The sequence below is a fragment of the Phasianus colchicus genome, chromosome 21 (assembly GCF_987193195.1).
Source record: "Phasianus colchicus chromosome 21, bPhaCol1.hap1.1, whole genome shotgun sequence".
Lineage (NCBI taxonomy): Eukaryota > Metazoa > Chordata > Aves > Galliformes > Phasianidae > Phasianus > Phasianus colchicus.
In genome coordinates, this window is record NC_143456.1 from 3,574,050 (window position 1) to 3,588,160 (window position 14,111).

At 47.3% G+C, this 14,111-nt stretch overlaps 1 protein-coding gene across 3 annotated transcripts in view; it reads right to left on the bottom strand.

Annotated features, from left to right (window-relative positions):
• Positions 1–14,111, bottom strand: part of CLIP2 (CAP-Gly domain containing linker protein 2) — a 60,535-nt gene that overhangs the window by 33,233 nt on the left and 13,191 nt on the right. For all 3 annotated transcript variants that reach the window (XM_090122775.1, XM_031591898.2, XM_031591896.2), the window contains exon 3: positions 2,140–2,678. In XM_090122775.1, the coding sequence (XP_089978901.1) occupies positions 2,140–2,678 (539 nt within the window). The remainder of the gene's footprint in view (positions 1–2,139; positions 2,679–14,111) is intronic.

A 14,111-nucleotide genomic window follows, 5' to 3' on the forward strand; every position in this document is an offset into this window, starting at 1 on the left:
GAAAGGACAGAACATCTCTATGAAAGAATATTCTTTATTTAGACTTCCTTACTGAGAAGGCACCTCCTTCCCACCGTTCTTAAGCAAGCACTTCAGGGTGGAATCAGTTCAGCTGCTGAGCTGCCTCCCCCTCAAAGCATGTAAAATGCATTTTCTTAGGGGAAAAAAAACACAGCGGAGATTCCTCTCAAGCAGAAAGCACTCAACTGCTCCATCTCCTTTTCCATCCGTTCTGCCCCTGGAGAAAGGCAACAAGGCAGACTCGCATTAATGGCAGCACTCGGGCAATTGGCACACTTTGGGAAACTCCCTTCTCACTAAAGCGAAGGTTAATTGTTCCACATTCATCTGCCAGACCTCAAGAAATGAGTTCCACAGCATCACGGTGGAGGGCTTTTTTCACCTCTTTAATGCAATTTTTGTATCTCTGGGAAAAAGTCTGAGTTCAAAAGTTTCAAAGGCAAACATTACTTAACTCTTCTAGTGGAAAACTCCATTAGATTACTTTTAGCAACTGCTTCAGTTGGAAAGTCTCTAAGAACAAAGACATAGAAATGCAAAAATGGCTCAAATCCAGCTGATGGCTGGACTTGGTGATCTTAGTGGTCTTCTCCAACCTCAATGGTTCTATGATTCTATCTGTTCTTTCCCCAGATCTCTGCTACTGCATGCAAACAGCTCCTGATATTTCTCTAAGCTGAGAGCTTCTGCTCATTTCAGATTTGTTCTTTTGAAGTTATTCACTACAGTAACAAAAAACAGCACAAATTCTCCCTTACAACATCTGGGGTGGATAAGGCAGCAGGCTGGGAGGGAGGGGCTTCCATTCATTTATAAACAAACAGAACAACGACGAAAATACAGTCTAAACAAAGAAACAAAAAAAACAGAAGGCCAGGGAGAAAACCACCAACAGTCTCTATGACACGAGCATGTTGAAGGTTCTTGTCTGCATATTTTGCTGCTGCTAAAAGGGGGCAGTCCTCACCTGAGCACTGTCCCTCCAAGAGGTAAAGGACAAGAGGGGAGCAGACAAACCAGCCAGAGGAGGACAGATTCCCAAGGCTGGTTTTTCCCATGAGCTTATGAATGTTGAACCCATCAGTGTGTGTGAACAGAGCATCTCTGCTGCTGCCCCTGGAAGCAGTGGGGCCAGCAGCAGGGGTGATGCATCCATCCATGGAGCCAAACCCTTGTCTTGTAACCAGAGGGGAGATCTCCCAGCTGTAGCTATTGGTATTAGAACCACATGCCCCAAACAAACTACACAGCTGGGAGCCAGGCTGTCCAGAATGCACAAAGACCTGCCCCTGGCACCTGCTATCCCCATTGGCTAAAGTCATCTTCATCCTGCAGTTCCATGGATAAAATCAGAAGAGATGTGTGCTCGAATGCTGGCTTCTTCACAACGTTTGATATCACAGCATTCATCATCCCCACTAAACAAAACTGTGATATTCTTTTCCTTCTCAATCTCCACTGAAGAAACGACTCCTTTGCTGGGACAAACTCGCAGTAAGCCATTTTAGCACAAGTATACCACCAGTTACCCTAAAACAACAGATATCAGTCACAGATAACCCAACCTTCAGTGCAACGTCCCACCCTTCAATAAAAATAATTGCAAGTTTCTTTCCGTATGGGAAAGGATTTAACATCACATCCAATACCTTAAAAACTGGAGCACCATGCATACTCATTACTCCCCTTTTGAACACATACAACAAGGCACGCTACTGCAAACCCCTCAAAAGCTGTGATACACACCATCATGGAGAGCATTGCTGGGATAGAAAATAATATTTTTCTTCTAGTTCCCTCTTGTGTTTGAGTTACTCTCCCTCTGATGGCACTCTACTGTACTGGGAAAGCCCTGAGCAAGCAGTACTCTGGAGTAAGTTGTCTTGCACCAATAAAAAGGAGATATCCACAAGACACAGCATCCCAAATAACGATTAGTGCAGGAGTTCAAAGCCTGCTTGGCTGAGGCACCCCCCTTCCCAAGTCCACATTCTGCCCCGCATCTCACCACCAACCCACCATCCTTCCCTCACCCCAAACCTAACCAGAAGCAGCCGGGGACGGAACGAATTCCTACCCCTCACCTTTTGAAGGCTACCCACCCCACCACCAACTCACCAGCACACGGTCCCCAAGCCGCAGGTCCTTCTCCCCTTTCTTCACAGACCCGCTGTCCGACAGGTTGGATCCCGACTCGTTGCCCGTCTTCATGGCGCTGTTGAGGACGCTCTCCCTCAATGGGATGACGCGAGTGGAGAGCGGCGGCGTGGCCGTCCCCGAATGCAGGGACAAGTTCTGAGCCGTAAGCGAATCCACGGAGGGGACGTCGCTTCCTGAGCCCTCGGCCACGGGCTGCCGCGTCAGCTTGGAAGGTCGTGTGAAAATCCCCTGCAGCGGTTGGCACTCGAAGTAGCGCACGCCTCCGACAGAGCCATCGTTCTTACCCACGGGATCATCCAGCACGACTCCCGCCCACTGGCCCGGAGCAAATTGTGTCTCCCCAAGGTACTGGATGACTCCTGGCTTCACTCCGTTCACCCAGACCCGTTCGCCTACCACAAAGTCTCCCAGGAAGTCATCGCCCACCTCGGCAGCCTTCGATCCCGACTTCTCGGCGCTGGAGGTGGAGGTGGCACTTTGCTTGTGAAGAGGTGAGCCTGCAAACCAAGGGGAAAAGAGGTGGTATGAGGAGGAATCCTACATCACTAACGATGGAAAGACCACTAAGATCATTCAGTCCGACCATCAATCCATGCCTGTGACCGCTCCAGGCTGCACCACTCAGCTTCCACCTCCAGAGATGCTGACTCTCCCACCTTTCTGTGTCAATGCATCAACACTTTTTCTGAGAATTTTTTCCCCAATATCCTCTCCCCTGGAGCGACTGATGGCCACCATCTCTCATCCAATTGCTGTTACCTGGGAAAAGATGGGGAAATGCAACCCCCCATCTCACCACAGCCTCCTTTCAGGGTGTTGAAGAGAGACAGCTGAAACACCAGCAAAGAGCATTTACAAAAAGGAAACATCTGGGAGCACGGCTCAGGTTGCATATTTACATCAGGCAAAGGTTAGAAACTCAGCAATCCCATTAACTACAAATCTTCCTTGGCAGAGAGGCAGTTTGAACAGAAATCTCTACGTGCTGCCCAGTTTCTGCGGATCTCACATAAAATAAAGGACAAACTCCATGTCACCATCCCCCATTATAACATACATTTATTCCCAGTTCCATTACAGCATTGAAGGATATTTCGCATGGCAGTGTGAATAAGCTCAACAGAGCAGGACTGTTGGGAGGTGCTTAAAAAGGGGAACCAAGAACAATGCCAGTCACCAAGAAGAGTGGGCAATGATGTTTTAGGCAACTCCATAGAACCACAGGTCTGCATACAGTTAACCCAAGCACTGAGTGTCCCACTGGAGGACATTAATAGCCTCTTGGGATCCAACAGCTGCCTTTGCAAATTATTTGCTTTTCCCAGCTGCTGCCGTGCCCTTTGCAGAGCAGAAACCAGGAGTGAGCAGACACCTGGGGTATGTTCAATATAAACAGAGCATCTGTAAACAGGAAGCATCTACAAACCCCAACTAGCACAGCTCTTCCAGGGCTGACATTCAGTGTACAGAACTCAGACCCGCAATAGGGAATGTTCTTATTTCTACATCAGCTGCTCAAGCTGAAGCCAGAACTACAGCTATGCTTTGCTGGGAGAAGAACAACTGCAGATGATGCTACAAATTCACTGTCCCCAGAGGTCATGGCCAGCTTATCTGGGATTGGCCAAACTTTCAGTAATATCACAGAATCATTAAGGTTGGAAAAGACCACCCAGATCATCTAGTCCAACCATCAGCCCATCACCACTGTGCCCACTAAACCACATCCCTTAAGTACATGGCTGCACCTGAAGGGTCAGCAACAACTCCAGCAAACAAGTTAGCAGTGACCCTATGCTTGCTGACCCCAGTGACAAAATCTACTACAAACATCATGCTTTCAGCCTAGGCCCCAGGGGAACTAAAATAAAGAGCATATGGACTTCATTAAAGCTTCCCCAAGTCAAAAGAGGGGGGTGGGCAACAGCTCTTAGGGCAGGCAAAGAAAGTTTAACAGTGGCAGGGATGATTCAAACTTATCTGAACTGTGAAATTCATCCAGCCACAGCCATCACCACAGCTCAGCCATCACTACAGCTCAGCCATCACCACTTCCACAGCTCTTCTTGAAGTAAAGGGTCTGACAGATCCAAGCTCAGCTCCTGTACAGCCCAGAGAACACAAAGCTCTCAACCCAAAGTAATTTGAGCTGTGCTGGAGGTCTGATTCCAGGGGAAAGAACAGAGCATCAGCACTTCAGAGTTGGTATAAAAGTCTTCCACAGTTTAATAGCCAGATATGGCTGCAGCATTTTATCACCACAACCCTTCAGAAGTACAGAAACAAAGAAAGCTGCCCCAGGGCTGAACAAACACTACAGCACAACTTACACCCACATCCAGAAGCACCCACCAGAGCAAACACCTCCAAAAATCATCTAGGACAGAAAAAAAAGCGACATGGGAGTTTCTATTGGACTCCTGGTGCCACACAGAATTCCAGTGAAAGAAATAAAGCCGACATTTTAGTGGGACTTCATAGATTTTGTTCATTTTAGTTGCCTGCCAAACTGCAGCAATTACAGCATCTTGGGGAAAGAGTCTAATTACAGGTTTCTGAGGAGAGCATGCACTCAGAGGCATTATGATCATTTAGCATAAGGCTATTCCAAGAGACAGCATGTAAGAGAAGAACTGCCAGAAGGTTTACTTTCATTACAGCCATAGTGTAGGAACTTGGTATTCCAACGCATTGCTATCATTACCCATATACAGAAATTACCAAGCCACCAACTTTCCTACAGCACAATTAAAAGGTTTTGTGCGCTCTGTTTCCAGGGAAAATAACAGTGGTCAAACTAAACCCATTCTTCCTGCCTTCAGGTCTGGCAGAGCCGTTAATTAGATGATCACACAACACCCAGAACTGGCTAAAAATCATGGAATCCTTAGGAGTTGGAAGGGATTTTAAAGAGCATCTGGTCCCACTCCCTGCAAGGCACGGGGACACCCACAGCTCCATCAGTGCTCACAGCCCCTCCAGCTTAGGTATCTCCAGGGATGGGGTATCCATCACCTCTCCAGGCAGCCTGTTCCCGTGCCTCACCACCACTTTGTAGAAAACCTCTTCCTTATATTTCATCTAAATCTCCCCTCTTTTGGTTTGAAGCCGTTTCCCTTTGTCCTATCACAGCTGAAGAGCCTGTCCCCTTCATCCTTACAGCCCCCCTTCAGCAAGAGCTAGGCCAAGCTCCAAACAAAGGCAAAAGGCAGCGATGACTGATCTGTCCTTGATCCCAAGAGCACTTTAGAATAGCCCACAGCAGAAGCTAGCTGACAGCAGAACTGGCTAATGGCACTGCCCTCTAAGAGCTGACACCAGGGGTTACCTCCTCCCCTAAAGGAGCTGAGTGAGATGCCACCCAGGTGTTCAGAATTCCTGAGCTCTCCCCAGCCTACAGGCACCCAAACAGCTTCACCATGCCTACATCACCTGGATGTCTGCTTGTCCTGGCTGGGCTCACCAAAGCAGGAAAGCTCCATGAAAAGTTGCTAACAGCAAAGCAGCAGTATAGATCTCGGGTACAAAGCAGAGAACAGAGTTACACTAGAGAAACAAGGAAAAAACCCAACAACAACCAAAAAAACCCACAGATTTTGAGTACTTTCTCCTCCAACCCTCCCACCAGCAGTTACCTTATGATGGTAAAGAAGAAATTCCTCCTCCTTCACACCCAAAGATCACTGCCTCCCTCTCTGCTGCTCCATCCAACACGAACCTCAGGACAGACAGGAGCTCCTGCCTGGCTCTGCTCCTAGCAGGCTCTGAGACAAGGCACAGTGTGTGGGATCTCCTCTGCTCCGGCTTTCCAGCTTTACAACCCTATTGTGCTCATTAGTCAAGCTCATTCTTTCCAATTTAAATGGTCTTCCTGTAGGTCACAGCTTTCAGGGCTGAACAACAACTTAAAAATCAAAGTCAGACGCAGCATCCGCTAAACGCACATCTTATCCAACTCTAAATCTCCATTTTCCCTTCTGCTTTTGTAAGGTTAACGCAGCCCTGCTGCAGCCCTTTCTGTAAGCTCCTCCCATGTCAAGGCTGATGCTGACCGGGCACCCCGTGCTGGTTCAGGCACAGAAGCCAGACAAACTCCTCTGAGCTCAGCACAGGGGAGGTTAAAGGTTTGCATCTGAAGCTTCAGCCTGCTCACATGGCTCTCATTACCGTGCCAATGAAAGCCATGTGTCTGAAATCCCTGGAGCACGGTACAGGAGGAAGAAACCCCCTTCAAACAAACTCCTTGCCTTCTGCTTCAGCTTTCCACCTCTTTCCAGCATCAGCAGGGATAACCTTCACAGCGAGATCCCAATGACACAAGCAGCCTCGTGCTATGAGTGCCATCCATACCCAACAAAGCCGCACACCCTCCAACACATCCACGTCTTCTGACACTCATTCCTTATCGATGTGTAACTGAAACAAAGGGAACGGAAACTTATTTTGGAAGGGGAGGAGGGAGAGGAAAAGAGAAGTAGTTTAGCATGGGGAGCGTCGCACAGTGAGCATTAGCTATGTATTTCCTACTCCCTGCAGAACTCTTTTGTCATCTCACGGCTCCCGCCATGCATGCCAGGCACCCGACTGCCAACAGCAGCACCAGAAACTCAACAGCCCATTGTGTTGCCATGGGAATCGGGAGACAGGCAGCTAATTGATAAAATGGAGGCACATTAGGGTTTAAAAGAGGAAAAAAGGAAAAAAAAGAAAGATATCCCAGCGTAGCATCTTGTGCCAGGAAGGGGAAAAAGGAGAAAATGCACTGTATTTACAGCAGAGCTATACAGTGCCCCCAGAGAGGGCTTTCCTTCAACATTTTAATTGCCAGGGTTTTTCTTGTTGTTGTTTTTGGGTTCGACTGTTCTTCACCACAAGGCAAACAAATAGATCTGTTCCTAACACAACACCAGCTTAACCTGATAAATCATACAACACCCCAAGTTGGAAGAGACCCATAAGGATCGCTGAATCCAACTCCTGGCTCCACACAGGACCACCCAAAAAATCAGCCCATATATCTGAGAGCTATAGATAGGCTACAGGGTGATGGGCAGCTTGCCCTGTGGCTGCTGAGCACCTCCGTGCACAACGTGACACCAAATCCCCAACCAATGGTCACAGCTCAGAGTGTGGGTGCCCAACCTTTTGGCTTGTCTGGGCCACACTGAGTGATGAGGAATCGTCTTGGGCTGCCTATATGTAGGTTGCTCCAAAAGTAATGCTTTTTTTTATTTCTTTCCGTGGAAATGACAACATTTACAAAGAACACAATAACTCTGATAGAACACATTCTCAGTCACAAAATGTTATTTTCACTACTATTAGCCCTTCCTTTTTGCTTGCAAAAAAGAATCGTACCAGTGGAGGTGACTGACCATCATCACTGCTGAAGTGCAGCACCTCGCTGGTGGCAGACTGCAAGCCATGGCTTGGGCATGGCTGAAAGCTTCCATGGACCAAAGGGCAGTCCGAAGCACCAGATTTCAGAGACAAGCCTCAGCCTCTGCTGAATACACTGTTGTCTGCTCTACCAGGCAAGAAACAAGGGGTCCAACCTGCTGCACAGCTTCCTTTGGCTCACAGTGGTTCTCCAGGTTCCCACAGAGGGATGAGAGCAGCTTGGAAGACACAGAAGTGATATTGTTGGCAGCCAAGCGAAACCCAGCCCACACCGCTCTACCCAAATTCCAATTATTGAGCACATCGACGAAGCAGCTGTTTCCTGCAAGATTTATCACGGCCTTTTCAAGCTGTGGGAGAATGAAGAAAGAAAGAGGGAAGAGGGTGACTGCAATGCTTTGCAGGGAACGGCCGAGTGCCTGGCAGCACATTGTGGGAGGAAGCAGCTCTGGAGATTTATGGCTGACTGGGAAACAACGACTGAAAGCTTTCCAAGTTCAAAGCTGAAAAGTTGGGTCTGTAATGGCTTATCTCACGGGACACGAATGTAAGGGCTGGCATGGAGATGAACTCTGCATCTGGCACCCTGGAAATCTGTCGTCCCTGCCATTCCCTGGAATAAGCCCCACTGTGCAGATATCGAGATCTGATGCAAACTTCAACATCACTGGCAATAATACCTAGAAAAAAAGTCTGCAGCGAGGAGGAAAAGGAGGAGGACAATACGAAACCAAGTGGGAACTATGAATGAGCAAGCGACAGCAAATGGGAGCTGCTGCAAAGTGGATTTGCTCTGAATGCAAGGAGGTGCCCACTGAGGCCAATATTTGTCTTTGGGAGGCAGCTGGGAGGGCACTGAACCTCAGACAGACGTACTGAACAAAGGCATTACATAAAGGTCTCATTCAGGAGGTGGCTGGTACGAAAGCTGCTCTGCCATGGCTGAGACAAGCATTCTCAGTGCCCACTGGAGACAGCAGTGCTGGAACTCTGAGTTCATAACAGCTACACTGGATCAGATAACATCAGGCTGGCTGTTCTTAAACTGGGAAAAGGTATTTGTTATATGCCTGGATTTTTTTTCTTTTTTTTTTTTTGTATAAACAATGGTATTCAAGAAAATACACTTAACAGACCCTTCTTGGCAGCACAGGGCACAAAGGAAATGACTAGCAAAACATGCACACAATTTCTTTCAGAGTGGTAATTAGCTTGCAGCATATGGAAGGATCTATTCATCCAGATTAGAGTGTTTTTTTTTTTTACATAATTATTATTTTTAAAACCTTAAGTATATTCTTTCAACATTTGTACTTCAATCTGCTATGTGATATTTTCCAGCCTGAAAACAGAGTCCATCTATCACATCCCTTTGCAACAGCATCTTGCTTTCCTGGAAAAGAATGCAAACAAAAATCCCATCATATTAAAGGTGTTTTAGGTTTGACAGAATCAGAGTCATTAACACTGGAAAAGACCTCTAAGATCATCCAGACCAACCATCACCTACCACATCCCTCAGTGCCACATTTCCATGGCTCCTGAACACCTCCAGGGACGGCGACTGCCCCACTCCCCAGGCAGCCTCTGCCAGTGCCCAACCACTCTTTCAGAAGGAATAGAGCACCCATGCCTTCCTCCCCAGCCTCCAGAAATAAACCACAGACCCATCTGACAACCTAGGGCTGAAGTAACCCACGGTGTACTGAGTCACACGGGCTTCATTCTTTCCTAAGTAAATAACAAAAATCACTAACTGGAACTGCTCCACTTGGAAGCACTATTTGCTTTATCGACTCCAGCTGATCCTAACAGAAAATACACTTTGCCATTTAGAAAAAGCACTTAGCTGTAAAGACTCAACACCCCATCCCCAAAACCCCTCAAAGCAGTCACCCTACCCAAACCCCTGGGATGCAAACCCTTAAGAACTACACGCTGGGAGAGTCAGAAAGCAGCTAGAAAGCACGGAGCCACAATACCCCATGAGAACAGCATGGTGGATGCACTTACATGAGATGAATTTGCAGGGGTTTCCTGATGGGGGACAGCTCGAGCAACGCACAGTGAGACTGCTGTACCCAAATCACTGGTGTGCACAATTCTCTGCCCAGTGGCACCGCTGCAAGTTCAGCTTCCAGCACAAGCGTGGCTTCCTAGAGACTTTCCTTTTCACACGAGTGTACAAAAGCTCAGGACTGAGCTCAGCACAACGCCTGCATGCCCTGCACATGTGTCCATGCAGTTGTCTGTGATTTCCTCGGCTGTGGGAATCTGTAAGGCAGTAGCTCAGTTCCGGAGGTGCTGCTGCAAAAGTGCAGACAGCTGCTCTCAGTGAGCTGATCCAATGGCAAAAAACAAGCAGAGAGGCAGACACGGGGTCTTTAATGAGACATTTATAAATGGTTTCCCAGGCACAGCTCTGGCGGCTGCACAGAGAGAGGAGCGATCTCAGGACACCTTCAAAACTGCAGAAATTTATCTTCAGTACCAAACACTGCAAAGAGCGGCCAAGCAATCAACCAGCAGAGTTTTGAACTCAGTTTGAGATTTCCCAGCCTTCAAGTGCAGGATTTTTGCTTAGGCATTGTTTCTATGCAAAACCCATTCAAATGGGCTTTGCTGCTGCTCCTACAGCAAGTGGGAGAAGAGCAGCCAAGCAGCACATTGCTCAAGCAGGTGTGTGAGAAGGGCCATGGGCTCATTCACTCAAAAGTGATGGAATTAGCTCATTGCCAATGAACTCCAGAAGAGAAGGTACCAGAAAATAGCCTCTCTTGTTCCATCACAAGCGATAACTACTTAACAATCAGACTGGATCCAGACCGAGGATCAAGAGCAGCCAGAGCAAGGAATGTAATGAAGATGCTGCATGTGTGCAATTTGGGATGCTGACTCACAGGACACAACCTGAGCAGCCACGTGGAGTGCCCCTACTGCTAACAACTGAATCATACCATTATTAAGATTGGAAAAGGCCATGAAGATCACTGAATCCTTCCCAGTAGGGGAAAGAAAGGTTAAATCATAGGGACTGGGAGAGCCTCATTCAGCTCTGGCTTCAGCACAGACACTGAGCACAGGGCTTTCTCCAGATACATAATGCACATTGCCTGCTCTTGCATCATTCCAGTGCTCAGATGATTCAGTAAAGCAAAGCTGAATAGGATTTGGTTCATTATAGCCAAACCCCCATAGGCTAGACATCTGTGGGAAGCTGATTTCCCTTCCACAGTGTCCTGCAAGGAGCTGCTGATGGGGAACAGGAGGGTATCCAACCCCTGTATGCCTTCAGCATGTGCTCACATCTCATTCTGCAGTGGGTGCACTGAACGTTTAAGGATTAACTACATCAAATCCCACTAAGAGCATCTCACAGTTAAGACAATTAAAATCAGACTCTCAGTCATCTCTAGATGTCATCTGCAAAGCTGATTAAACCAAGATACATCCAGTGCCCTTTTGTATTGCTTGGCATTCACCAAATCACCTCCTTGGGAAAGGAGCTCCCAAGGTCCCTCCCTTGTTCAAGAGGGAAAGCAGAATGGGAGCAGGGGATAACATACATGAAGGCATCACCCCCTCCTGCATCCCAAACACCTGCACTAAGCTGAATACAACCTTCATAAGCATCCCATAATCAATTCCCTATCAAACTTTCCAAACACCCCTAGCAGCCACTTCTTCCTGTCAGGTCCTAAATTAACAAACCATCAATACTCATCTGCAGTTTTTTCTTCTGTGCAACACTTGACAACACACAGCTGTTTTCTTCCAGGTAACTGCCGAGCAGGTGGATGTTGTGTGCTGGATACGTGGCTGTTACTACAGACTGATAAATATCTGTTGATGCTGCAGCATCTAACCTAGAAATTAAAGTTCAACAGACCCATGAAGATAAAGCAAAGCCCAATCAAACTTGGCTGTTGCATCACCAGTGTCTGTGTACTGACTGCTGATCTAGCTCACGGAGCGTCCATTCACACTTGCAGCATGGACTGAGGGCAGAACCTAAGTGTCAAAACCAAACGTTTGCTGGTCCCTGCAGGCATTCAAGGCCAGGCTGGATGTGGCTCTGGGCAGCCTGGTCTGGTGGTTGGCAGCCCTGCACATAGCAGGGGGGTTGAAACAAGATGATCATTGTGGTCCCTTTCAACCCAGGCCATTCTATGATTTTATGATAATAGCAGGCTCAGCCCCATGGTGTGGGGTCATTTCTCTCAATTTACCAGTACACAACACCCTAAGTTTAATATTAATCAAGAGCCACAAAGCTTTGAATAGACAAGTATCAGCTCCCTCTGTGCTGGTCAATCAGCTGCTTGGGGCACCACAACCACGTTAATTGTGTTTCAGACAAAACAGTAGTTTTGTGTCTTTCACGTTTATTTCAAAGTGAGAATTAATAAATTGGTGAGCAAGAAAAAAACCAGCCCTCCTTCTTGCAGCTTAATAAAAAGCCTAAACTAAAGCAGTCAGAAATCCTGTTGTAGATGAACAAAAAACCACCAAACAACAATTTCTCAACAAAGAATGGTAACAACAGCTCTAAAGACCCCCAAACCTCTGATCACACAGCCCAAAGCAAGCACTATGGCTGCATCCAACTCCATCACAGCTCCCAGCAAAGCACAGCTCATCTACACCAGGCTCAGACTGGATGCACTTCAGTCTTGCAGACAAAGACACTGGAATGGGTTGCACTGCCTCTACCAGGAGTGTCCCATTCTCACCCAGTGCTGTCTACATATCCTGGTTTTCCTTTTACCCACCACCCTTCTGCCAACATTCTTTGACTGAAGAAGAGATTTAAGAACCCCACAAAGCAGACAAAAGCACTCAGAGCAGCAGTACAGCAGCTTGGTTGGAGAGGAAAGCCTTTCCCATCAGCTGGCTCCAGCATTCCCTTCACCTGTTCCACCAGCTGGAGGCTGTGTGGGCCCATTCATCACAGCTTCCATTCTCTCTTCATTTTGCAGCTCCAGGCAAAAGCAGGCTTTTCCCAGGAGGGGGTGGGGTAGAAAATAAGATGTATGAGCTTTTTTTTAGAAAAAGAAATCCAAATGATATATTGAGCCCCTTTAGAGTGTCCCACACCTTTTGCACAGAAACTCTGCTTGCACGCAGGGTTGAAGGCAGCAACCTTCTTTAATTGAAGCACAGAGAGTAGGCCAACACATGTGTGGGAAATCCTGTCCTCACACAGCTAGAGATGAATTTTCAGTCTGGTTTTAAGGAAAATAGTCACCAGCACAAAGTAAAACTTATTTTTTCCATTGTTTCAGCTTTATGGAAGAGAAATGGAGGGGGAGAGTCATCATGGACACCACTCATTGAGGCGGACGTTTTCCAAGAGCCCATGCCAGGTGCCTCTCTCCTGCTGACTTTCAGTGGAAATATCCATTTAGCTCCAACTTAAATAGACCACAAAAAGCCCTCAGACCTTCCCAAGTGTCACATCAGGCAGGAGGTGCAGTAAATCTCCACATTGAGAAAGAGGTGGTAAGAAACTGTGGAACCAGAGTAAGAGTGTCCAGGGCAAAAACTCAGATATGCCATGCCCATTCTTCCTCATATGCTATGACTATGTCATATGGGGTCTTCACAAAGACACAAAGCCATGAACTGTGAATATATACATCTCATGTTTCTATCAATCATATTTTTTGTTATATAAGCACATGGAAGCACTCAGCAAGGTACATCTCCACAGCTTGGAAAAGGAAGAGATGAGAGATGGATGAGAGGCTCTTGACTTTCTATAGAAGAACGTGAACAGAATAGTAGCAAAAGAAGCAATCAAAGCACCTTTGCACATTCCAGTCAAAGAATAAAAGAGCATATTTCCTACCACTACTGCAAGACAAGACAAGACTGATGGGCTCAGGAGAAAGCACAAGGAAGAAAAGTTGAAGATTCCCAATATATATTTGCATCAAATGGTTTTCTGACAACTCTCAGGTACAACTGAAGAATGAACACCTTCCCTTCATTGCCCATTTGGAAGCCTCAATCCACATGCAGGATCTTCCTGACCCCCAGCCCCAGGTTACTGAAGGCAGGAGGCAGCTCAGAGCCAACCGACTGTACACCACTGTGTTTTAATTCTGCACTTTAACAGATCTGTGGTTCTCTTTTACAATTGCATTTCAAGCTTAGGAGCCTTCTTTCTTCCCCCCGTTACTGCCTGCACTGTGGCTGGGCTCTGCCACCCAGCGATGACTCTGCCCCAGGCTTTGCTGAGCATCCCATGCTGGCAGAGTGCTGTAGCTGAACAAGGCACAAAGGCTGCAGCAAACAAGTGCTGCATTCAGCACAGCAGTCCAATCAGCCCCCAGTGCTGCTCTCTGCAGTGACTCCTTCATCCTGCAACACGCACGCTGTGTTTGCTGGATGCTTCTGTGCAAAGCCTCAGAGGGAAGAGAGAGGTCTGCTTTTCTTAGGATAAAAACCAACTGAAAGCAGCTCCACCCCAAGTGCAACTATCAATCCACTGTGCCTTGAGAGAATCACACCCAGGGGTAATTAGT